Below are 24,969 nucleotides of genomic sequence, written 5' to 3'. Positions count from 1 at the left end.
CAACAACATCTGATAAAAGAAAATTTAATGAAGATGTTGTGCCATTGGTATCTTACCCCAGTAAAATTAGCAAGGATTTATAAAAAATACTCAAATCTCTGTTGGAAATGCTAATTAGAGGTAGGAACAATGTATCATATGTGGTGGGGGTGCAAGGTGGTTAAGCAATTTTGGATAGTGGTACATGAAGAGCTTAAAAATATATTTAAGAGTTCAATCTCCAAAAAGCCGGAAGCATATTTGCTGGGCTTAATATCCATTGACATCCCCAAGGACAAAAGGAATGTATTCCTATATGCAACAGCAGCGGCCAGATTACTAGTGGCAAAAAATTGGAAAACAGTAAAAATACCAGAATACTTGGGAAATGGTTAAGGTGATTTAAGAGGCTAAGAACAAGGAGTTAAAAGAATACGACTAACATTAAAGAATAGAAAAACAAGGGAATTTGGGAAGAATTTGGTACAAATGAAAATATATGAGTCATGTTTTTGCTTGTATTCTGGTTTATTTTGGATGTAAAGTTTTCTGTTGAAAGGACTGTACATAATATAATAAAATAAAATACCCTAAATAAACTTTGCTCTACACTGGTGGGAAAGGTGAGAGGACCCTTGAAATGCTGGGTGTCTAGTGAGAAGCCTCTGATCTTGCACTTATTAGCCTACAGCGGCTGAAGAGATTGCACCTTTGGTACAAACTACAGGTGAAGGACAAAGACCAGGTACATCTTTGTCATTATCCTCAGGGGTGGACATGGAGTGGATGTGCTATGCTTTCAAATAATATTACGTATTGTAATGTCAGATTATGTGATTTATATACATTTTCCCTTTTGAGGCTGCCTTTAATATGCCTGCCAAGCCTTCGAAGTGCCTTTTGATACACTTTGCCCCTCTATATTTTTTCCATATCATATCTTGAGTTGTCTCAGTGTAATAGGATCATGTGTAAAGCTTAGTGGTACATTTTAAGTGCAGGAGTTCAATGTGACAGCCCCAAAGCCATGTCCCTAAGGAGAGTCCATAGCCATGCCCAAGAAGAGCACAAAAATGCAGGCAGAGAAAAATAACTACCAAACTTTTAGAAGACATCTAAAGGCATCCCTATTTAGGGAGGCTTTTAATGTTTAATAGGTTATTGTATTTTAGTTTTGTTGGAAGCTGCTCAGAGTTGCTGGGGGGAACCCAGCCAGATGGGTGGGGTATAAATTATTATTATTTTACACAGAGTTGCAATACATGGTGTAATACAAATTTTTGAAGAATCAGCCTGATTGCAGTCCTATGCATTGTTAACACTGTGAGGACACACTCAAACACTGAAGTGCAACATTTTTTATTATTTAGTTTTTTATTATTTAGTAAAAGCGCACGCCGCCCTTAAGACCACGAAAACACAAGATGCATTTTTTTCCCAAGGCAGGTTTCCCAATATCCAAATGTGAGCAAAATGTTATGCCCATTTCACAGAAAAACTGCGAGCGCGGGAGAGGTAGGAAAAAAGATGCTGAGAAACACGGATTAATCCGGATTTCCGTCAGTGGCGCCAAATAAATACGTGGATAAATAAAAGCAGGGTCCGTAAATTAACGCCTATTGGATTCATAATTATGTTTAGGAGCTGCTTTCGCGACCCGAAGGGCAGGCCTCGCCCGCAGGCCAGGCCGCGCTGGGGTTGCCCTGGCGACGGCGGCGGCGGCTCTTTGGGCGCATGCGCGACGGGCCGGCCCGGTTCTGGTTGCCAAGGCGACCGCTCGGCCTCTGCCTCTCGTCCCTGCGGGGAAACTGGCCATGGCGCCCAAGCGGCCCAAGAGCGGCAGCGCGGCCTCGGCGCCAACCGGGACTGGCTCCAAGAACTGGGAGGCTGGGCTGGTGTCTGCCCGGTTAGAGGAGGTGCGTTGGGGGGGGGGCGGGGGAGACACACGTGTACACACACGCACACATTCATGTGTACACGCATATGTAAACACAAACGTAAACACACACATATATGCACACACAAACGTACACACAGATACACAGATGAGGTGCGTTGGTTGGGGTGTGGCGGGGAGACACACGTACACAAAGACATTCATATATATATGTGTACACACATGCAAACACAAACATACACAGATATGCGTGTACACACACATATATGCACACACAAACGTACACACAGATACACAGATGAGGTACATTGGTTGCGGTGGGGCGGGGAGACATACACACACACATTCATAATGTATGCATGCACACATATATGTAAACACAAACATATACACACATATATGCACACACACATACACACAAACGTACACACAGATACACACACATATGTACACAAACACATACATATGTGTACACACACATACACATATTTGTACACACATACAAATATGACTCAAGAAAACCACCGTTTTATAGTTCAGATTGGGGGAAAATAAAAGCAGTAAATCGACAAAAGTACAAAGATTCAGAAAATGCTTAGGGGTATGCATACCCCTGCGTCCCCCCAGAAAAAACCATTGCATATATACACATACACACACCTGTACACACATAGACATATATGTGCACACACACATAGGTAAAGGTAAAGGTAAAGGTACCCCTGCCCGTACGGGCCAGTCTTGACAGACTCTGGGGTTGTGCGCCCATCTCACTTAAGAGGCCAGGGGCCAGCGCCGTCCAGAGACACTTCCGGGTCATGTGGCCAGCGTGACAAAGCTGCATCTGGCGAGCCAGAGCCGCACACGGAAACGCCGTTTACCTTCCTGCTGGTAAGCGGTCCCTATTTATCTACTTGCACCCGGAGGTGCTTTCGAACTGCTAGGTTGGCAGGCGCTGGGACCGAGCAGCGGGAGCGCACCCCGCCGCAGGGATTCGAACCGCCGACCTTTCGATCGGCAAGTCCTAGGCGCTGAGGCTTTAACCCACAGCGCCACCTGCGTCCCCTGCACACACACATACATACAAAAAACATATATGCACACATATATACACAGATACACACACATGTACACAAATATATATACACTCGCATATACATGTACACACATACACGCACATGCACAAGCTTCACTTGAGCTCACCTGTGCAAGAGATCCTAGTTTTGTTTCAGAGTCTCCCTCTTTGTTTAGTGCGTTTTACATTGAAGGAATGGCATGTGATGTGTTGGAGCCCAGGCGAACCCATTGCTTATCCTTGGTGGAATTTAAAGTGGAATTTAGCACATTTACATCCCCCATTTTCTCCAAGGAGCTCAAGGTGGTGTACAAAGAAAGGATAATTTCATTTATGTTATTATTTGCATTTATATTTCGCCTCCCCCAGGTGGCCTCCATGGTTCTCTTGCTTCCTAATTCCACCTGCACAACAACCCTGTGAGGTGTAGGTTAGTCTGAGAGGCCTTGACTGACCCCAAGGTTGCCCAGTGAGCTTCATGGCCAAGTGGAGATTCAAATCCGGGTCTCCCAGGTCCCAGTCCAACACACTAACCACTATACCACACTGGCTGCTTAGCCCTTGAAGTTTATTTGATCCTTGGACAATACTCAGCCTTGAGCAAGGAGCTAATGCATCATTTTGGTCTGAGACTAACAAGAGCACGCCATACATTTAAAGCACATCACTTCACCCAAATAACCCTGCGAATTGTTTCCCTTACAGAGCTACAATTCTCAGCACCCTTAGCAAACTATAGTTCCCTGGATGCTTCATTTGGCGGGGGTGGGTTCATGTATTTTAAATATACTGAATAAAAAAATGAGCCGTGAGATCCTCAGATCAGATTTCGTTTCAACCACAAATTCATGAGCAGCCTGGTCCTTTGTGGCAATAGGCATTTCTGAGCCCAGCTGCAGATAGTAGACTTTTGTTGTTTAGTTGTGTCCACCTCTTCGTGACCCCCTGGACCAGAGCACGCCAGGCACTCCTGTCTTCCACTGCCTTCCGCAGTTTGGTCAAACTCATGCTGGTAGCTTTGGGAACACTGTCCAACCATCTCGTCCTCTGTCATCCCCTTCTCCTTGTGCCCTCCATCCTTCCCAACATCAGGGTCTTTTCCAGGGAGTCTTCTCTTCTCATGAGGTGGCCAAAGTCTTGGAGCCTCAGCTTCAGGATCTGTCCTTCCAGTGAGCACTCAGGGCTGATTTCCTTAAGAATGGATGGGTTTGATCTTGCAGTCCATGGGACCATCCAAGAACAGATCCTCACTAACACACCAACTGAACCTCGACCAGGAACTTTCTATCTTCTACCTAAAATACACAAACCAGGAAATCCAGGACACCCCATCATTTCAGGTATTGGCACTATTACAGTGGGTGTCTCCGGTTATATGGACTCTGTTCTGAAACCATATGCCATCAGTGCTCCCAGCTATGTACGTGACACCACAGATTTTCTGAGGAAAATACAATCTTTAAATAATCTTCCCAACAATACTATACTAGCTACTATGGATGTGGAATCTCTGTATACCAACATCCCACACAACGATGGTTTACAAGCTATAAGGAACACCATTTCAGACAAAACCACAGCGGACTTTGCCACCAAACTCTGCCAATTTGTCCTTACCCACAACAACGTCAAATTCGGTGATGACCTGTTCCTTCAGATCAGCGGCACAGCAATGGGCACCCGCATGGCCCCACAGTATGCCAACATCTTCATGGCAGATTTAGAACAACGTTTCCTAAACTCCTACCCACTCAAACCTCTCTTGTACCTGCAATACATTGACGATATTTTTATCATCTGGACACATGGTCAACAGACCCTGGACACCTTCCACCAGAAATTCAATGATTTTCACCCCACAATCAACCTAACAATGAATCAATCTATGCAAGAAATACATTTTTTGGACACTACTATAAAAATACAGGATGGGCACATAGACACCACCTTATACCGTAAACCAACTGACCCACAAACATATCTACATGCCTCTAGCTACCATCCCAAACATACCAAACAGTCCATTGTATATAGCCAGGCACTACGTTACAGCCGCATCTGTTCCAACTCTACAGACAGAGACTCTCACCTAAGAGATCTACAGCAAACCTTTTTAGAACTAAAATACCCAGCAGATGAAGTTAGACAACAGATCAACAGAGCCAGACTGATACCCAGAGAGAACTTGCTGCAAGACAGACCCAAAAAAGAAAATAACAGAACACCTCTAGTCATCACATACAGCTCCCAAGTTAAAACAGTACAACGCATCATCAGAGATCTACAACCTCTCCTGGACAATGACAGTTCTCTTTCTCAAGCTCTGGGAGGAAGACCTTTCATTGCCTACAGACAGCCACCCCATCTTAAACAACTCCTAACCCACAATAATACTACAACCAGACCTAACACGGACACTGGCACCAGAGCCTGCAATAAACCCAGATGCCAACTTTGCTGCCACATACACCCGGACAACACCATTACTGGCCCCAACAACATCACACATACCATCTCGGGACTATTTAATTGCTCATCGTCTAACATTGTGTATGCCATCAAATGCCAACAGTGTCCTTCAGCTCTCTATATTGAACAAACAGGCCAGACCTTACGCCAAAGAATAAACGGACATAAATCGGACATCAGGAATCACAAGACAGAGAAACCAGTAGGAGAACACTTCAATCTCCCAGGACATTCTATACAAGATCTCAAAGTAGCTGTTTTACTACAAAGGAATTTCAGAAATAGACTGGAAAGAGAAGCTGCTGAATTGCAACTTATCACCAAACTTAAAACCATGGAGAGACCTGGTCTTAACAAAGACCTTGGATTCTTATCTCATTATACATGACAAAGCCATTTTTCACCTTCTCACCCTTGCTTTTTCCTGTAAGACCTATTGCAGTCGTTAAGAGTCGTCAACAGGCTCATCACAGCTATCTGCCAATCACCCATTCCCACCACCCTTCTGAGTAATACCCCTCCCCACCTTCTCACTATATAGAAGGGTCTGGAAACTTCTGTTTCAGTGTACCTGAAGAAGTGTGCATGCACACGAAAGCTCATACCAAGAACTAACTTAGTTGGTCTTTAAGGTGCTACTGGAAGGAATTTTTTTTGTTTTGACTGGAGATCTGTATTAATTGAAAGAAGGGCCATTTACAGATAGCAACACAAGGACAATCCTGATTACTTTCCACACTGTCAAGTGTTTGTCTTACATCACTGAAGCCCTCTTTTTGATTTGGAAATCTAGCATAATGGCTTTAGGTTTGAATTTTGCTGTGGCTGGTTTCAGTATTTTGGGTGGACCTCAAAAATAGGAGTTAAAGGATTAGGTGTATTTGAAGTGCAGATAAAGGATAGTAAGAATTGGCAAATGTGACAGCTCTCTTTGGAAACCATTCGCATTTAACAGCTTACCATATATATCCTGATGGAAAATACAAGGTCATATGTGAGCAATCATTTTAAAAGTGTAGCTTGTCGTTGCCTTTGCAGATATTAATATAAAATTCATTTGTTCTGAAGTGTGTTTTGATCCGCCATACATTTCTAAGTGTGTAAGAAATTATAAATTCGAAACTTTGCTTCATATTATTTTCACAACCAATGCAAGTATGTATGTCTAAATCATACAGAGAACTGTCACTGAATTTTGCTAGCATCAAACACATTGAGAAAATTATTCTGCAGTATAATATTGCCATCTGGTGGTAAGAGAGTAGTTGTCTATACTTCTTGAATGTAAAAATTGTTTGTTTGTTTTTGGGATAGGAAAATTGGATTCCCAGTATCGCAATGGTTGTTGGGGAACAAATCGAGGATGAACTTCACACGAAGGCCCTGTCTCTTGCTGTGCAGGTCCCAATGCGGAGGCTCTTTAGTGTGGTGACTTGGGAAGGAACATTAGCACAGGTATTTGGTATTTATAATGGTGAGAAGTGGGGTGTGGATGCTGGGGTTAAAACTGAAACGAGAATGCATCTCTACCTATGACCAATAGTGATGTAAAATAATGCTCACCCCATTGCCACGGGATGGAAATGTGCTTCTTGGTCTCCTGGGATATGATTCTCAGAATAAGCTGGAGGAGAAGGACGTGGGCATTGACAGGGAGGCAGAATTTAAACACTAGATGTAGCTGGATTGAGAGGAATCACCCTGGGGCTCATTTGCATCCCTTGAAACTGGATTGCAGGAAGGAAATTGGAAGCTGTTTTACCCCCTTTGCTTTGTCAGATATCTGAGTGGAAATCTTGGAGCAAGAAGCCTGTACTCTCTGTTGAGTCTTGACACTATACCTTAAAGGTAAAGGTAAAGGTACCCCTGCCCGTACGGGCCAGTCTTGACAGACTCTGGGGTTGTGCGCCCATCTCACTCAAGAGGCCAGGGGCCAGCGCTGTCCGGAGACACTTCCGGGTCACGTGGCCAGCGTGACATCGCTGCTCTGGCGTGCCAGAGCTGCACACGGAAACGCCTTTTACCTTCCCGCTGGTAAGCGGTCCCTATTTATCTACTTGCACCCGGAGGTGCTTTCGAACTGCTAGGTTGGCAGGCGCTGGGACCGAGCAGCGGGAGCGCACCCCGCCGCGGGGATTCGAACCGCCGACCTTTCGATCGGCAAGTCCTAGGCGCTGAGGCTTTAACCCACAGCGCCACCTGCGTCCCTCTGTACTATACCTTACAAGAGCTTTATTAGCAGTAGTTTAAGACTTTTTATTAGCAGTAGTTTAAGACACTATACCTTACAAGAGCTTTATTAGCAGTAGTTTAAGACTTTGGTCAGGATAGTTTTAAATGTCTAACATGCAGCATGTTTATAAGCCATGTAGAGTTCAATATACTTACTTTCCTTAGAGTGCAATACATGTACTCTCCTTAGAAGATTAGGCTAGGGATTTAAGGAGTAGCAAAACCAGTTCTGTTTGCGCAAAGGATCATTGGGCATGCACATGATAAGCCATTTTTGAGTTTCAAAATCAGATTGTGATATGGCATAGGAGCTTGCTAGTCAGAGTAAAAAAAGGTAAATTTTACCTTTCCCCAAGTCTTCAGACTCAGCTAAAGTAGTCTACATTAAGCAACACATCTCACTCTGAGGGTGTCTGAGTATTATAAACCCAAACCTAAAGGTAAAGGACCCCTGACAGTTAAGTCCAGTCGCGAATGACTCTGGGGTTGTGGCACTCATCTTGCTTTACTGGCCGAGGGAGCCGATGTTTGTCCGCAGACAGTTTTTCCGGGTCATGTGGCCGGCATGACTAAGCCGCTTCTGGCGAACCAGAGCAGCTCACGGAAACGCTCCTGCCGGAGTGGTGCCTATTTATCTACTTGCACTGTGTGCTTTTGAACTGCTAGGTTGGCAGGAGCAGGGACTGAGCAACGGGAGCTCACCCCATTGCAGGGATTTGAACTGCCGAACTTCTGATCGGCAAACCCAGAGGCTCAGTGGTTTAGACCACAGCGCCACCCGTGTCCCTATTACATACCTAGGGGACCATAAAATAAATTCAGAAAATTAATTCTCTTGTCTTTGTTCATTACATTATATATGTTTTACAGATCATGGGAAGTGGAGAAGTAAGCAAACCAAAGGGAAAAGAAAAAGAAAAGGAAAAAGAAAAAGAACCACCTTTGTATACTGAGGTGAGTGAAAGCATTTTTAATTACCATTGCTTGGATTACTTTTCTAGCTCTTGTCTCTTTGGAAGAGAATGCTTTCATGGCTGGGGCTGTTTGCTTTGCAGCTGGTACTAAGAAAACCTTGAAAAAAATTTTTATGAGATGCTAGATGTAGAATAGTGTACACTATAGCATTTCTAGTCAGCATACTAAGGGTAAGCAATGATGTGTCAGGATGTTATATGGTGAGCAGCTAAGTGTTACTTCATAGGTCATTTCACACGTCTGCACTTATTTTGGAGTCCCACACAAGCACACAACACACAACTGGACTTGTATAGGTTTGGACAAGTCATCATACCAAACCATGGTTTGCAAGATTTGAGCTTCCAGGGCATAAACAAATGGTTTAGAATTTCTGGAATATTTTTTTCTTTCTGTTTGTTTGGAACTCCTCTAGGTGCAGTAGACTGTAGAAGGACACCAGGTCTCGGTCACATGAGCAAGGTTGGCATGCTTTTCCTGGATCCCATTAACCAACTTGGTGTTCCTTCAAACTATCTTCAGGTTTAAGACTACAGACAAGCCACTCGTATTATTAAGACCTGGTGTTCCTTCTCTACACTGCTATAGGATTCCCTGCCCATAGTGGTATCTGCACCTCCTTCCTGAATCACTGGCCCTCTGGTCCTAGTGCAGGCTAATCCAGCATTGTCCTAAGAATAATAAACAGTGTTACTTTATAATAATAAAAATAAATGTAGTTAACAGGAACCACACTCGCACCCAGCCTCCAGACTTCAATTAGAGTAGATACAAATATGTTAGGAGTTGTGCTCATGTTTCAGTTAACCATGGAAAGATCCACCTGTAATTATCACTTTAATTACACTCTCCATGCTCAGGAGAGTGAGACTTGGCTCTTTCCCCTTGCTTTCTTACACCCAAAGTAATGCCCCCCCCCCAAAGGGATGGTACCCTTTGGTGAAAACTTGCTGCATTTAGGATATCATTTAGACGGTTTCCAACTTTGCTGACTTGTTTAAGTCCTCTGAAACTATTAATCCTTTACACAGTTCCAGTGCAGCCTGCAGTTGATGGTACAAAGTGACTCTCCCTCATTCACCATATGAACCCTAGCAGCTGTGGGCTAGGAACTACGTAGCATCTTTCTCTGCCCTTGCATTTGTCGAGAGTGAAGCCCTTTGACTACATTCTCAACATGAAGCCTGCCAGCTTCAGACAACATATCGACATGCAGCAAGAACAGTCGTCCATATCTGTGAAAACAAAATCGACACCATATGCAGTCGAGTGCAATTTCTCCAGAGGTGTGAGGGTATGAGAGGATGTCAGAACTGTGGAGTAACACCTCATTCATTCAAAGGCTATAAATAGATCCAGTATGCTTAAAAAGAAAATTAGAGAAATGTTTTATATAAAGTCTTCCTTAGAAACACTTTCAACCTTGGAAGAACGTTTTAAGAGTCACTATCATGCAACACCTCTCTCTTCTAAAAACTATTGATGCGTTTTTGTGTCATGTTGCTGTTTTTAAGTGGATATGTGAATGTAAGGAAAAGATCCCAGATGTTAGTAAGTTATATGAAATTTGGTGGAAACAAGCTGTAAAAAACATAGTCATAAAACAGCTTGTCAATGCCACACATCTGGACAACGTAGCCGTATGTTCTTACTGCTGTCATCACCCAAAGAAAATTCAATAACCTTATTCCACCCCAATTAGGCTACACACCAGCAGAATCAGTATGAACAAGAAAGGGGGAAATTGTACCCGGATGGAAACTCTAGTACCCAAAAGTATTTCTGAAACTGCCATTGGTTAGTTTCCATTTGTGTTTGCAGGTACAAATAATAGCAAGGTTCCCATTGTTGGTTTACTGTCCGAACAAATTGTACTTAAAAACAGCTATGTTGTAGCAGTGCCATATCATACCTGAAATCTGAACCTGAAGGTATGGTGGAATCTATGAACACCGCTTGAATGCCAAACCAATAGTGCTTGTTCTACTGGAATGGGACTGCACGCTGGGCATATCGTTGTCCCATGTCCTAAACATCTGTGTTTCCATGACACCCACATCCATGGTGTAATTTTGCACCAGGTCAAATATGGCAGGCTCAAACTTCTGTTTGCTACACTCACCAAAATTTGCCAACACAGAATCATGTCCTGTTTTGCCCAGGTTGCTATTGGTGAATTACAGCCTTTCCAAAGGGGTTGGAACAGGCTCTATAGCTGATTTTCCTTACCTTTTAAGACAGGCCAGACTTGCAAACCAGACTGGTACATCCCTATTCCTCATTCCCTATCTTCAACCAGTATGCTTATGTCTCCTGTTCCAGGACACCACATATACTGAATTTAATACTGAAGCAGTAATCATTCGTTTTCTCTTTGCAGGTGTTAGAGGTGGCAAAAATCATTCTCAATAATGGAGAAGCACTTCCCGTAACTCTGATTGGAAAGTTAATTAAATATCAGATGCTCTGCATTAAACAGAAGGACCTGCAGAGAAGGGCTGCTGAAAAGAAGGTATTTTAGGATCACCTGGGAGTAAGTCCTCTTGAATTCAATGGACTTCGGAGCTGAAACATAACAAATTGTACTTTTAGTCAAATATGAAACAAAATACCACTTGAATCATAAGCAATTTGTTGAAATAGTAATCTGTATTATTTTTTGTTGCATTCAGAGAAGGATTATATTTTTCTAACTTTGCTTATCTGTGGTATTCGTTAGTACTCTGCATTTATTTAAACTGAGTTTAATTTTAGTTGTTCTTGCTGTTGTTACTGTTTAGGCAGCGGTCCTAACTTTCCTGGGAGGCTGGCTGAAGGGCCTTGGGAAGTGGTATTAAGTGCTTTTGAAAGAAAGGGAGTGCCATTGGCAAGGCAACACTTATGATGCCTGAGGTGCCCAGTACAGCGGAATGAAACTAGGTGTATTAAGTTCAGGCATGGATCTGCCAAATCTAAAGCGCACGCACGCACGCACACACACACACACACACACACACATTCCTCAAGCAAGCCCAGAGAAATGGCCCAACATCATGCCAGCCCAGGGTACAACCCTGCCCTGGTCACAACAAAACCCTGAAGCAAGGTCAAGGAGGTTACTTTGCCAGTGGATTTTCCTGCTAGCTTAAATGCAGTTTAGCATTGCGTGGACAGGCAGAGACCCCCGCCCCCAACCCCAGGCAACTCCCTGGTGGAATAATGACTCATGACAACGTGTTATGGGATTAAAATTGGCCACAAATTTATTAAAGATTCAGATGTAGGGAGACCTTGGCTTAGGCCATGGGTAGGCAAACTAAGGTCCGGGGGCCGGATCTGGCCCAATCGTCTTCTAAATCCAGCCCGCAGACAGTCCGGGAACCAGCGTGTTTTTACATGAGTAGAATGTGTGCTTTTATTTAAAATTCATCTCTGGGTTATTTGTGGGGCATTAGAATTCGTTCTCCCCCCCCCAAAAAAAAATATAGACTGGCCCCCCACAAGGTCTCAGGGACAGTGGACTGGCCCCCTGCTGAAAAAGTTTGCTGACCCCTGGCTTAAGCATTGGGCGTTTATCTCTTCCAGTCCCCAGCCAGGGATCTGGGGAACAAACCCTTTAATGGGGAAACCTGGGATCGCCGCTGCGGGGGGGGGGGGATGGGTTACCGCTTCATCCTCCCCAATTTAGGGAAGATAGACTAAAGGATTCCACCCAAGGCCTGAAACCGCCAAGCACTCCCAGGGAAGTTCTACCCTCTATTGTGTGGGCAGGGCGGTCGGACCCAACCTTGCCAACTCTCCTGGCAACGCCCCCCCCCCCCCGCCAGGATTGGTTAACTGCCTGAGGTTAGGCTGGAACCTCCAGGTATCCAGTGTGGGAGGGGGCAAAGCCAAGTTGTATTTTAGGGAGCTGCGTAGGATCGGGGGGAAGGCTGCACACGACCACGCAAAAAACACACACCCCCCCATTTGATTTGGGGAGCGGTCATTGTTGTCCTAAGAGCTGAGTGCTCTTGAGTGTTTTAAAGGCTAAAACAAGTGGCAAATATCAGCAATGCTCAGCGTTTCAGGAGTAGTTCAGGGGTAGAACAGATGTTTTTATACCCTGGGTTCAGCCCCCAACTTTTCTGGTTGTAGAGTTTAGAAAGACCTTTGAGAATGGAAGAGCAGCTTCCAGCTTGAGTAGGCAGTAGTGGGCTGGATGGACTGATGGGCTGACTTGAGTAATATAACAACATTGTTATATTACAGCTATTTGCCTCTTCCGGTGCCAGAGTGCCTATCTTCCCTGATTAGATATAAGTCATAAAGTGGAAGCAGAGATACTTCTTTGAGGAAGGGCAGAATAAAAATGTAACCACTCTGACTAGTAGCAAACTTGGATGGTTGGATGACTATTCGTTTGGAAGCATACAGAAATTGTCCGTTAAAATGGTGGAGGGGAGGGTATTTTAAATGGTCTGAGAAGAATCTGAGGTGTCAGGGTGTGTGGAACGTCAAAGTATTCGTTGAGGGGTGAGAAGAAAACTAAAATGTGCATAGGGGAAAGAAGGAAGTTGCCTGCTTGGGCTCCAGCAGGTTATAGTGAATATCCTGGAGGGCATTGGGGTTGAGGGAGAAGTGTGCTGTGCAGTAAACAAACCCTCCTTCGTGCACCATGCAGGGATGCTTCAGCAGGAAGCAGCAGGGGGGTGGAAAGGGACTCGTTTTTCCTTTTCAGAACACATACTAGATTTGGAGCCAGCTGCCTCAGATAGGAGTACAAATGATTGTATTACGCCAACGTAATATTCCCCCCCTGTTGTTTTTCATAAGATGTGCATGTAGTTTATCTAATTTGGTAGACAACCGAGGACAAGGACAAGGAGAAAGACGAAAAGGGGAAAGGGAAAGGGAAAGGCGGCAAAAAGGAGAAACCTCCCAGTGCCAAAGGGAAAGGGAAGAAGAAGGGACCTGAGTCACCGAGTGCGTCGGCAGCTACCATTAAGAAAGACACCAAGCTTAAACGGCGTGGAGAAGAAGATGATCTTGACAAATACATCGGTGTGTAAAATATAAATATGCTTCATGTCAAAAGAACTACAGATTCAGGACTTTGGACTGATTCACACTAAGAGGAAGCTGTGGCTAATCCTGGCATTCTGAGGAGCGCAAGCATACGAGACATGATATTAGAATGTAATAAATTAAATTATAGGAAGCCAGTAAACATAGAATATATGAAGACAGTAAATGACGATTAAGCAAATCCTTTTGACCTTTGCTTTTAGATTTCACATATTTTTAGAAATATGTCCTGCTAGTTTCAAGAGGAACTTAGCATTCAGCAAAGCATGTTTAGGCTCACAGCTTGCAAATGTGCCTGTAAATACTAGAGAAGGTCTTTCATTTCTCTTTGTGACTGCCTTGTGCACACAGGCAAAAGGGAGAGCCTCTATCCAGAAGCATTTCAGGTGCTGAATAAACAGGCATAGGGAAGAGCAGGGTTTTCCTTGGATAATTGTTCCCATTTCCTGCTCCCATGAAAGGAGACGGGGTCTCCCCCACCCCCATGTTGCCTTCCATTGCTTGCTCAGTGAATCTCAATATGGTATAACCCTTTTAATGTCACCTGTCAGTTATAGCTTTGGCAATGCTTGCTGGGGAAGACCTCAGAAATAAAATAAGGGATGGCTATACTGCCTCTTTCTTCCATTCTATGGCAGCACAGTCCAGCATTGGCAGGGGGAAATTTCCTTGGAAATGCCTTTCTGAAGACAACATAGGGAATGATACTATGTGGGCAGGACATACATTTATCGACTCTCTCCAAACCCTAAATGTTAGTTAAATAGTTTCACACTAATAACCCTTATTTCAAAAGGCTTTCTCCCAGCCTCCCTGCCCCCTCCTGAGTTACACCCATCCCCATTATAAATTGCTTATGATACAATCCGAACTGTAAGTCTTCAAAGGTTACATGCATTTGAAAAGCAGGATTTGTAATAGATGTATTTATGGAAAATAACTTATATGCAAGCCATCTACCATATTTGGATGCCTTCTCAGTATTATGCTTTAATAAAACCAATGAGCTTTGTATGATGTTTTGAACAGATGATGAACCAGATGACGGTGCTCAGTATTATTTCATAATTAGTGGATTTCCCTACCCTCAACTTCTGCCTGTGCTATCCGATCTCGGGATCAATGTTGCAAGTGTCATTAAGATTTCTTCTGACAATTATGAGCCACTCCAGACCCACCTGGAAGGAGTTGCCTTGCAGGAAGAACCATTTCTTGAAGCAGAAGGTGAGCTGATGATTAGCAATTGTATGTTATTTGAAACTGAAAATCCACCATTCTTATTCTTGTTTTAGATGGGCAATTTTGTTGTAGCATACTTTGAGCACTCTAATGAGCTGTTTGGGGGGGGGGGGACCCAAAACCCAAGATATACTATTGATGTTTCAATAGACTTTAAAATCTGTATCTTATTGCTGAGCTAAGTCCATTTCTGGATGCATCAGAAGAGTAATAAGTAAGGGTGATCATGGCACAGGGCACAATCCTTGCAGAAAAACACTAGGGAGTCAAACTGATCCTTCTTCCTCCCACCCCAAACTCACTTATAGTTAGCAAGTGCATACTAGCTTAATAATAATAATAATAATTTTGTGTACCCTGCCCTTTTGGCTGGGTTGCTCCAGCCATTCTGAGAAGTTTCCTTTTTAAAAAAAAGATATTTATTGGAATTTTATATAATAAAACAAACTTCACACTCAAATGAAAAAAAAGAGAGACAATAAAAATTATCACAATCAAACAAAAACAGAAGAATACAATAGAAAACATAAAAAGGTAGAAAAAAACATAACCCTCTTTCCTGACCTCCTCACATCTCCCTTTTCTGTGTTCCCTTTTACACAATCAAATTCAGCAGTTCCTTACCCTCTTTCAAATCTTATTCAATATTATACATTTCAACCTATTATGTCTCCGATTTTTCCTTTCCTTTTAAATCCATTTTTACCTGTTCTTTATAACTTAATCCCTTATATCATTTTGTTTAAATTTGACATAATGTTATTCTAGTTTTTTCACCCTTTTCTTTTAAAACATTTTTTACATATTCCTTTTAACTATGTCACTGATGCCGTATTGTCCTTATATCCTGCATCGTTTTAGCATTCAAACATTTTACAATTCTGAGAAGTTTCCAACAATATACCGGTACAAAGACACAATAGAACATCACACATTAAAAACTTTCTGATACAGGGCTGCTTTCAGATGTCTATGGAGGTTTGTGTAGTTATTTATCTCTTTGACATCTTCTGGGAGGGTGTTCCACAGGGCTTGCGCCACTACCGAGAAGGCCCTCTGCCGGGTTTCCCGTAACCCTTTAGACCCTTGGAAGCCATCAGAAACCCAAGCTAGTTCACCCCAGCCCAGCATCGAAGGGAGAGAGTTGGGCATGTTCAAATGGTGGGGGGAAGTAGACAATCAACTCATCCATGTGCCCTCTGATGAGATGAATTGCCTGTCCTCTTTGCCACTTAAATGCTTAAAAAGATCTTAATGGAAACATACAAACAGCTGCTCTTGTGCTTTATGTTAATTAAGGTTTATTTGTTGCATTGTTATAATGCAGTAATTAAAAAACACTTTGTGCCAAGTCACTATCATACTGTGTGATCCCCTGGGCCACAGTAGTTTTCTTAACATCAGTAGTGATGGATGAGTCTTCCTGCTTAATAGCTCCATGGAGACAACAAAAAAGAGGCCTCTATTCTAGGCTGGTGCTTTGGGCCAGGGTCTCCTTAGGTGCAGCAAAAGCTGCAGCTAGGTGAAAGACAGGTGGAAGGAAAGAAAGGCAATGGGAGTATTTGTAAAGTCAAGCAGCAGGAAGGAGGAAGTTGGATCCAAGGTTTGGCTTCTTGGATCATGGTCTCCATTTCCTTGAGGAGGGACTTATGGTAAAAGATGGCTTGCACCTCACAGCAGTTGGCAAGAGTATGTTTGCTAAGAGTCTTGTGAACCTGCCCAGGAAAGCTTTAAACTAAATCCTATGTGGGAGGGAGACTATATTACAGATGACAGGAATACCTAGTACCGGGAATAATAGCTTCATTTAAGGAAACAGCTGGAGGGAATGACTTGTGGTTTCAGTTTCTATACTAAAGCCCAGGGTATGGGAAACAAGCAAGATGAATTTGAGCTCTTAATATGAAACTCATGACAGGAATGTAGAAATTGAGGAGTATATCCTATTCAAAAGAATAGACCAAACAGGAAAGGAGGAAGAAGTACATTACATTAGGGAAAACTGCTTTACAAAATGTGTACATTAGTGTCACAGAACAAGCTGGCCATTTCCAACAGTTCCAAGTTGGAGTTAACTCGCTATTAGCAAAAATACAATCTTCACAGACCTGACTGAGTGTCAGGCCTAATGAGCACAGCAGCTTATTCCCTGTAAGTCTTGCTCTATGAAATCAGTTGCCAAGACTGAAACTCCCTTTCTCCCCACAACTGTCTTATGTCTCCTCCTCTCCAGGGCTCCCCCCCCCCCCCAGCAATCAGAGACTGTGCCTGTCTTTGCTTCTCCTGTTTCACGCCTCTTCTGTTTCTGGGAGCTGGGGAGAAGGGAGCTTGTCACAGCAGGAGGGGGAGATACCCATGACACTTCACCAGCCTAATTCATCTCTGCTTCTTGACCTCCCTCCTCCCACTTGCCTGTTTCAACTTCTTCCTCTGCCTCTGGACTTGTCTTTGCCACAGACTCCCAGCTCACTAAGCCCTGTTACCTCTTCAGCCTTCGACACCTCCTCTTCCTCCTCTCCCTCTGGCCACTCATTGTTGTCCCGCCACCACTCCCTGGGCTCTGAGCCTTTCCCCCTTTGGGTTCCCCAGCTGGTTCCTCCTGCCATTCCTCTGCTTCCAAGCAGTCTATCACAATTAGGACAAATTCTCACTAAAATTCTGATCAGTTTTCATGAGGACTTAACAAAAAAAGCTGTCATGGAAAGGTAGAGAACTGAACTTGGAAATATGACAAAACTGAAAGAAACCAAAGTTGACAGATTCATCCATTCCTATGTATCATGTTATCTGACCAAAGCTTAGATTATTAAATAGGCTTTGCAAAAGAGTGAGCTGACCGTGGCTTAATCCTTTTTGCCCAAAGTATGTTTAAGATTTTCTATGGGCATACTTGCCTTCTAAAATAATTCCATGCTCATGCAACCCTAGTTGTCGAAGCTGAAAAGAAGAAGAAGCAGAAAGCTGCCAAGGACCTGAAAACCTTCTGGAAATATTTGGAGCCAATTCTGAATAGTGGGAAACCAGGATCAAATCTTTTTCAGATAGCTCGACTCCATCACCTAGTCAATGAGTCTTCCTTTCCTGCTGACTGGAGTAACGCCGACATGTTGGTTAGTAGCAGTGCTATTTTTCTAGAAATAAGGTGCCAGAACTCACCCTCATTTTCTTAGAATGGCAATGGTGCCCACCTGAGAGGTGCCAGAACTGAGTTCCTGTGAGTTCGCCCTGAACTAAAGGCCCTGGCTAGTCGTATTGGGTTATATTTGATGTAGCACTAAGGTTAACATTCCATTAGTGCATGGATTTCTCCTTGCGCCACTGATCATTTCCCTGCTCTCCTTGCCCATGTGCCCCCTAAATAGGATCTAGGACCTTCTCCAATGCTTTGGATCAGATTTGGGGGTGGTATAGGCCATATGGGAGGAATTCTCTTGTGCCCATTGTCTTTTACAAGAAGCATTTGTGTGGGGTAAGTGGGCAATAGTGCATGGTGTGACATTTGTTTCTAATTCTGGAGTGGGAATAGCTGTTAATCTGAACCCTGAGGTTTAGCGTAGTCCCTCACCAATCAGTATACCCTTAAGGTTCAGTTTGAGGCTTTCTAGAGCAGAGATGGTGAATCTTGGCCTTCCAGGGAGTCCACTTTGGCCCACGGAGCCATTTTTCCCAAACTGTGCCCACCCACACACCCATCAACTGATATATCTGGTGCTGGCAGCTGATTGGCGGGAGGACAGGGTTGTTGCATCATTCATTGGTTCAAGCAGCCCAGCAGTTGTGCTGGAGCCTCTGAAAAGCAGAGGTTCAATCAAGAGCTGTCTGAAAGGGAGAGTGCTCCTCTGTTTAAAATCTGAGCAGGTGGCAACGAGTAGAAAGACGTCTGCATTGTACAGACTCCTTTCGCCCTGCTGCCTGCCCAGATGTTTAAAGGCTCCTGTCTCCTCCTACCGATCCCAAGCAGGCAGCAGAGGGTGGGGAAGAGGAGAAAGAAGCTCACTCATCCAGTTGCTTAAAGGGCTTTGCAAGTCTTCCCACCCTTCACTTATCAGCCTCCAAGATTGAATGTTTAAAGGGGAAGCATGGCGAGATTTGCAAAACTATACAAGGGATTTTGACAGATAGTTGGGACAACCCAGCTGTCAGTTTGTATAATGTCATCATGACAGGTGGGTGACTACACCCACTTGTCAAATTTGGCCCATCTGTGGCACTTGACACCAAAATGGTTTCCCATACCTGTCCTAGGGACTAGTGTAGTAATCAAAATGGATGGTGTGGATTTACTGCCACGTGCTGGTGAGTGGAAGAACAAATAGGAACTCTCCCATAATGGAAATCTGGGCTTTTTTTGAGGTGGGATAATATTAATATTAAAATGCATTCAAATTGAATCATGCTTGTTGTGTTATTCAATAACATGTATAATTCATTGCTTAGAAGTTGGCTGAGTTCCCATGTGTTCTGCATGTTATAAAGCCAGTCTTTATATTTCCTCCTTTTCTTTTGTGTAGCTTGAATTTGGAACGGAGCTCTTTGAAGTTGTGGCATGTTTGATGTATGACTGCCTGGACTGGAAAAGACAGCATCAGCACTACTTGAAATCCACCAAATTTATTAATGTCCCCGTAGTAGAAAAGAAGAGCAAGGCTGAGGTCAGAGACCACGTCCATGCTTGGTAGCAGATATATTTCCATGTAGAATTGTGCATAGGAGTACATTTCTGCATAAATATGCATCATCTAGTAGATAGTTCGGTGTCAGTAGTGTGGTCCAGAGCAAAAATGGTTGGATGGAATAGTCTTGGGAAAGCCATTACTTCTCAGGTCACTGGGGAATTCTGTGATCCTGCTGCTACTTTGGGGCACTTATATAATAATAAAAAATTTTATAGTATTTTTTATTTATACCCCGCCCTCCCCAGCCAAGGCCAGGCTCAGGGCGGCTAACAAGCAATAATAAAAACAAGTTGAAGGAATACAACTTAAAAACAAGATTAAAATACAACATTAAAATATTGAAACATTAAAATGCAGCCTCATCACAGGTGAAGAAAGGAAAAAGAAAGAGGGGGAGGGAATCAAATTGGCTCCAAGCCAAAGGCCAGGCAGAACAACTCTGTCTTACAGGCCCTGCGGAAAGAAATCAGATCCTGCAGGGCCCTGGATCTGATATCTGATCCAAGCACAAGTAAAGAAGAAGAAAACACCCCAAATGGCAAAGAAGGGAGGAGTACACAAAGTACATGAATACCAGTTGCTAGGAATCACAAGGGGGGAGAGTTGCATTCTGGTGCTGCTTTTGAGCTTTGCACAGGCATCTGGTTGGTCACTGTGAGAACAGGACGTTGGACAAGATGGGCCATTGGCCTGATCTCGCAGGTTCTTACGTTCTTACTTCCAGCCACAAAGCCAGGATCCATAGGAGCCCTGCCAGTTGTGGGGTGGCGTACCAAAATGTATCAGTGAAGACATTACAGAAGGAGCCCATTTGGTCTGAGCTAGGGCGAGATTCCCCTATAACAGCTCTCAGCTCCACGTACAATCTAACCTCCGCCAGACTCAATAATGCCACAGCAGCCTGCAGCATTTGCTACTGTAGGGCAAATCCTGCTCCACAGGGATATGAATGCCCCTTTTTTACTCACCCACCACATACCTGTACACGCAGACTCATGTATCTACTGCACATGTAAGCGCTTTTTGACTTCAAAACGCAGAAGAAGTGAGAAGAGGCATGACACCCTTCTCCCACCCAAGGACTCCCTGGAACAAGGGTTCAAGATGCACAGGGGAGGGGGTGAAAGGAGCCCTTTGTTGGGCATGGATAAGGAGGGACCGGAAGAAGCAGCACAGGAAGCCACAGCCATTTGTCAAAGGAGCAACCTACATTTATGACATTGCACAGGTTTAGGAAGCAGGAGGCTGCAGCCCAGCAATATTTCATTGCATTTCGAGGTTGTGAACCTCCCAAAGATCAGGTGAGAAAGTGGACTTTTTTTTGGGGGGGGGGTATTTTATAGTAATGTATGACATAGTCTGAGGACGTAGAAAATAACCCTTCTTTTTACAGTTTAAAGCCCAAGTCTACTACAACAGGCTCTCCATAGGACATTACCTACTCATAAAGTTTAGCTGGTTGAAAAAGCAAAAGCCAGACCAGAGCTGGCTACCTGTCCCTTTCACAAAAGCATAATTAAATATACTGGTTATGATCTACAAATCCCTATGTGACTATGTGGGCAGTTATTCACCCATACCAATCTGGATTTTAAGATCCTCAGGAGATATCCATCTTTCTGTCCTGAAGTACATTTGGTGGAGACTCGAGAGAGGGCTTTCTTGGCTGCTGTCAGGTGCTGGAATTCATTGCCAAGGGCATCTAGTCCCATTTCAGATGGCCTCTCGTCGGCTGGCAAAGACATTTTAATTTTGACAGGCCTTTTGACCTATAGGTTGCCTTGTAAATGGTTAAACTGGTTGTGTGAATTGTATTGGAAAGGCCGGGGTTCATCTAAGTCATGGAAAGGGCAGCCTAAATTCTACATTAATTCAGAAATTCCCCTCCAGGTGATCCCAAGATTCCTCCAGGACTCTATGTGACTCAAACCTACAGTAGTTCCTTGCATCACATTATTCACAAAGAGTCTCCAGCAGCAAAATTGACAGCCTGTTTAAATACTTCATTCAAGTACTGCAATAACTGGGTTGAAGATTTGAATATAAGACGGCTGTATTGTCATAAATGTTTTTGTTTCACAAGGTACCACCTGCTGCTCCACCTACACCTTCAAGGAGAAAGCAGGCAGCGGAAGAGCCTGCTGCTCCAGTTTTAACAACAGGTATGTGTGAAGTGTCTTCAAGTTATTCCTAAACTTTGTCCTTGAAAAGAGCAATTCCTTTTCAACATGCTGGATAAATAGGGCAAAATATGTGTAAACCTTCTGCAGATAGCAGTGGGGTGACGAGTTCTGTGATGTGATGAGTTTCGATTCAAGCTGCCATCCAGAACCTGAAAATTCCAACTTCTCTTAATGAGATGCCTTCTGAAGCAATTCTTAATCATTTTCATTGCATCAAGGCGTACTGAATGTCAAAAACTTGCTGTTTATTTCAGGGTAGATTTTATATTCTCAAATATGGAGGATCAGCCGTTGTTTATTCCTTCTTCTCATCAACTACAGGTCCATTTCTTATACCCATCTTGCACCTAACCTCCTGAATCTTCCTCCTCCCGTACATTGCAACTACCTTTTGCCTTCCCCATCAATTCTGAAGCTACCACTCCTTCCCTTTATCGCAACTCCTCACACATAGACTCCCATTTAACCGGTTAGATCTCCCTATCCAATGCAATTACTAACCTCCCTTTTCACCTCCCCATTTCTAAAGCCACCACTATTTTCCAACCCCATTTGCACCTCCCCTTTTCGCCTTCACCCCCTTTTTCAAACCACCTCCCTTCTAAGTTTCCCTTGCACATGGAACATCCACATGGTGATTTTGTAGCTCTTCGTTGCCCCTTCTCATCTCTGCTCTCCAACCCCAAGCAGTCTCCTCCTTCCTCACCCGCATATGTGGTGTTGCCGATGCCATAAGCAGTTATGCCAATATCTGCAATATCTTGGGGGGAATTCCTAAATTTTCCTCCTGCTGAAGCAATGGACTCTGGAGCTGCCAGCCTCATCTGGGGACTTTTCCAGGCCACAGCCACCGTGAGGACATGGCAGCGACTACTAAGGATGAAGCAACACTGTCGCTGATGCTTCCTCCTTCCACAGCCCAGGAGGCCCATGCCCAAATACAAGAGTTTGGGGTGTTCTGGTAGGCTGAGAAAACCCAAGCCTAGCAGGTGTTGGGAAACTGTGTACATGCAGCTACTCACACAGAGTCAATTAAGGTTTGGCAGAAAGCCAGAAGGCAATCTGAAGGAGTAAGTCTGCCTGGTGATAACAGAGACATGGAAACCGCTCCCTGATTAGTCAAGCTCTCTCAAGGGAATGATAATTAATGGCCCACTAACTGGAATGTGTTAGTTCAGTGTTCAGAGGTTCCGAGTTCTGTGTCAGTGTAGGACTTGTGAGTTGTATCAGAGAGAGCTAGCAAAAGATCCATGTTCTGTTCCTGTAAACAGTCCACTGTATATAATGAACACCTAACTACAAGTTCCTGGTTCCTGCTTCGTCTATCCTGTCTGCAGCCAAGTTGCCAATTGCTTCTGTGGATTCTGCGTTTACTCTGCTAGGTCTGGCTAAGGTCCTGCAACTAATTAGAAAGTTGGGAAACGCCAGATAGGTTTTACCAATAGCAGGCCCATCTTTGAGCAGAGATGAGGACAGAGGGTCATTGGGGTCGAACTAGGCCAGGGACTTGCCTGCATACTGCTCAGAGCTGGGTCTGCTGGTCTCAAGCTTCTTTGGTTCTTGGGAAAACCCCACCCTAGATTGTCAATACACTGTAGTTCATATGATACTTTGCGATGCTAGCACCATCTGTTGGTGACCACACAAATTTCAGTGTGATGAAATATACGTATGTCAAAAATATTATATACAAAGAAAGGACAACATTACTTTTTCATTACAGATGTAGACATGAGATATTATAATGACCTCCTGAACCCAGTCCCAGATGAGATTGTTTCTGTTGCCTTGATACTGGATTGCATGTTGCAGCAGGTAAGCACAGTCTTCAGTATATTCAACAATAGTTGTCATTTTTTTAAAAAAAGGTTTTGTGTGCAGCTAAAAGTCCTTCGCACGTTATGCATGGGAAAGTGACCTTATGGGGAGAGAACTGCTTTACTAGCACTAGAACTAGGAACTGGATCTTTCTCAGTTATAACCATCCCAGTTCTCAGTGAACAGTTTTCACAGTTGTTGAAGACATCTGAAGGCAGCCCTGTTTAGTGAAGCTTTTAATGTTTGAAGTTTTATTCTGTTTTTAATGTTCTGTTGAAAGCCACCCAGAGTGACTGAGGAAACCCAGTCAGATGGGTGGGGTAGAAATAATAAATTGTTGTTGTTGTTGTTATTTATAGTGACTCCATCCTAGGCTGGGTGGGTCCCAGTATTCCTTGTCCCTGACAATGGACAGATTTGCGGTTCTGCTGGTATTCTGACTACCCTGATGCTCATACTATCCATGGCAGCCATGGAGTTATCCTATTTATGTTTTCTTTTGCTAGGTTGTTGCATCAGAACAGAATCTTACACCACCAAGCTTGGTGGTTCCAGAGCCTCGTGAAGATGGGCTGGATCATACCATTGCAAGTCACATGGTTTCGATCCTGCCTTCTCTTGCCCTTCCTGAGAGTGAGAAAAAGGTTTGTATTGCCAAGTATTACTATTTTGTTGTTTTAAAATATAGATATTTTAAATTTGTGTTTTTACTTTTATTAACAGAATCTTTACAACTCCTTTTATCCTGAAAATAAAGAAAAGACCACGGATCAGAAATGGCCTCTTATACTGAACTACCATGATACCCTTTCCCAGAGATTGTACTTCCTAAAGGTAGAATGTAGTGCAGTTTAGACTTTCCTTTCCTTTCCTTTCCTTTCCTTTCTTTCATCAGTAGCATTAAATGCGAAATTATGACACTTTGAACAATGAGGGGGAAATAGCAAGTAGGAACATTTTCCTATAAATTTGCTAGGACCCAAAGGACGTCAGAGGCTGGAACTAACTTCACACTCATTGCGTAATAATAATAATAATAATAATAATAATTATTATTATTATTTTAGGTAAAAAAGGTAAAGGACCCCTGGACAGTTAAGTCCAGTCAAAGGCAACTATGGGGTTGCGGCATTCATCTCGCTTCAGGCTGAGGGAGCTGATGTTTGTCCACAGACAGTTTTCCGGGCCATATGGCCAGCATGACTATACCGCTTCTGGCACAATGGAACACCGTGACAGAAACCAGAGCTCATGGAATGTCATTTACCTTCCCTGCACAGCAGTACCTATTTATCTGTTTGCACTGGCGTGCTTTGGAACTGCTAGGTTGGCATGAGCTGGGACAGGAGCTCACCCCGTTGTGCAGATTTGAACCGCTGA

At 43.6% G+C, this 24,969-nt stretch overlaps 1 protein-coding gene across 3 annotated transcripts in view; it reads left to right on the top strand.

Annotated features, from left to right (window-relative positions):
• The first annotated feature begins 1,711 nt into the window (after positions 1 to 1,711).
• Positions 1,712 to 24,969, top strand: part of SPAG17 (sperm associated antigen 17) — an 81,583-nt gene continuing 58,325 nt past the window's right edge. For 2 of the 3 annotated variants that reach the window (XM_083718132.1, XM_083718131.1), the window contains exons 1-12: positions 1,712 to 1,895; positions 6,735 to 6,875; positions 8,523 to 8,606; positions 11,008 to 11,139; positions 13,451 to 13,649; positions 14,703 to 14,897; positions 17,841 to 18,022; positions 19,424 to 19,564; positions 21,672 to 21,750; positions 23,495 to 23,586; positions 24,096 to 24,233; positions 24,313 to 24,423. In XM_083718132.1, coding sequence (XP_083574258.1) covers positions 1,794 to 1,895; positions 6,735 to 6,875; positions 8,523 to 8,606; positions 11,008 to 11,139; positions 13,451 to 13,649; positions 14,703 to 14,897; positions 17,841 to 18,022; positions 19,424 to 19,564; positions 21,672 to 21,750; positions 23,495 to 23,586; positions 24,096 to 24,233; positions 24,313 to 24,423 — 1,596 coding nt within the window. In that variant the 5' untranslated portion in view covers positions 1,712 to 1,793. The remainder of the gene's footprint in view (positions 1,896 to 6,734; positions 6,876 to 8,522; positions 8,607 to 11,007; positions 11,140 to 13,450; positions 13,650 to 14,702; positions 14,898 to 17,840; positions 18,023 to 19,423; positions 19,565 to 21,671; positions 21,751 to 23,494; positions 23,587 to 24,095; positions 24,234 to 24,312; positions 24,424 to 24,969) is intronic. The other variant, XM_083718133.1, reaches the window with a different exon arrangement.

This window comes from Podarcis gaigeae (assembly GCF_964106915.1).
Source record: "Podarcis gaigeae genome assembly, chromosome: 17".
Classification (NCBI taxonomy): domain Eukaryota; kingdom Metazoa; phylum Chordata; class Lepidosauria; order Squamata; family Lacertidae; genus Podarcis; species Podarcis gaigeae.
The sequence above is the reverse complement of the archived record's forward strand: the minus strand, read 5'-3'. Positions and strand labels throughout refer to the sequence as shown.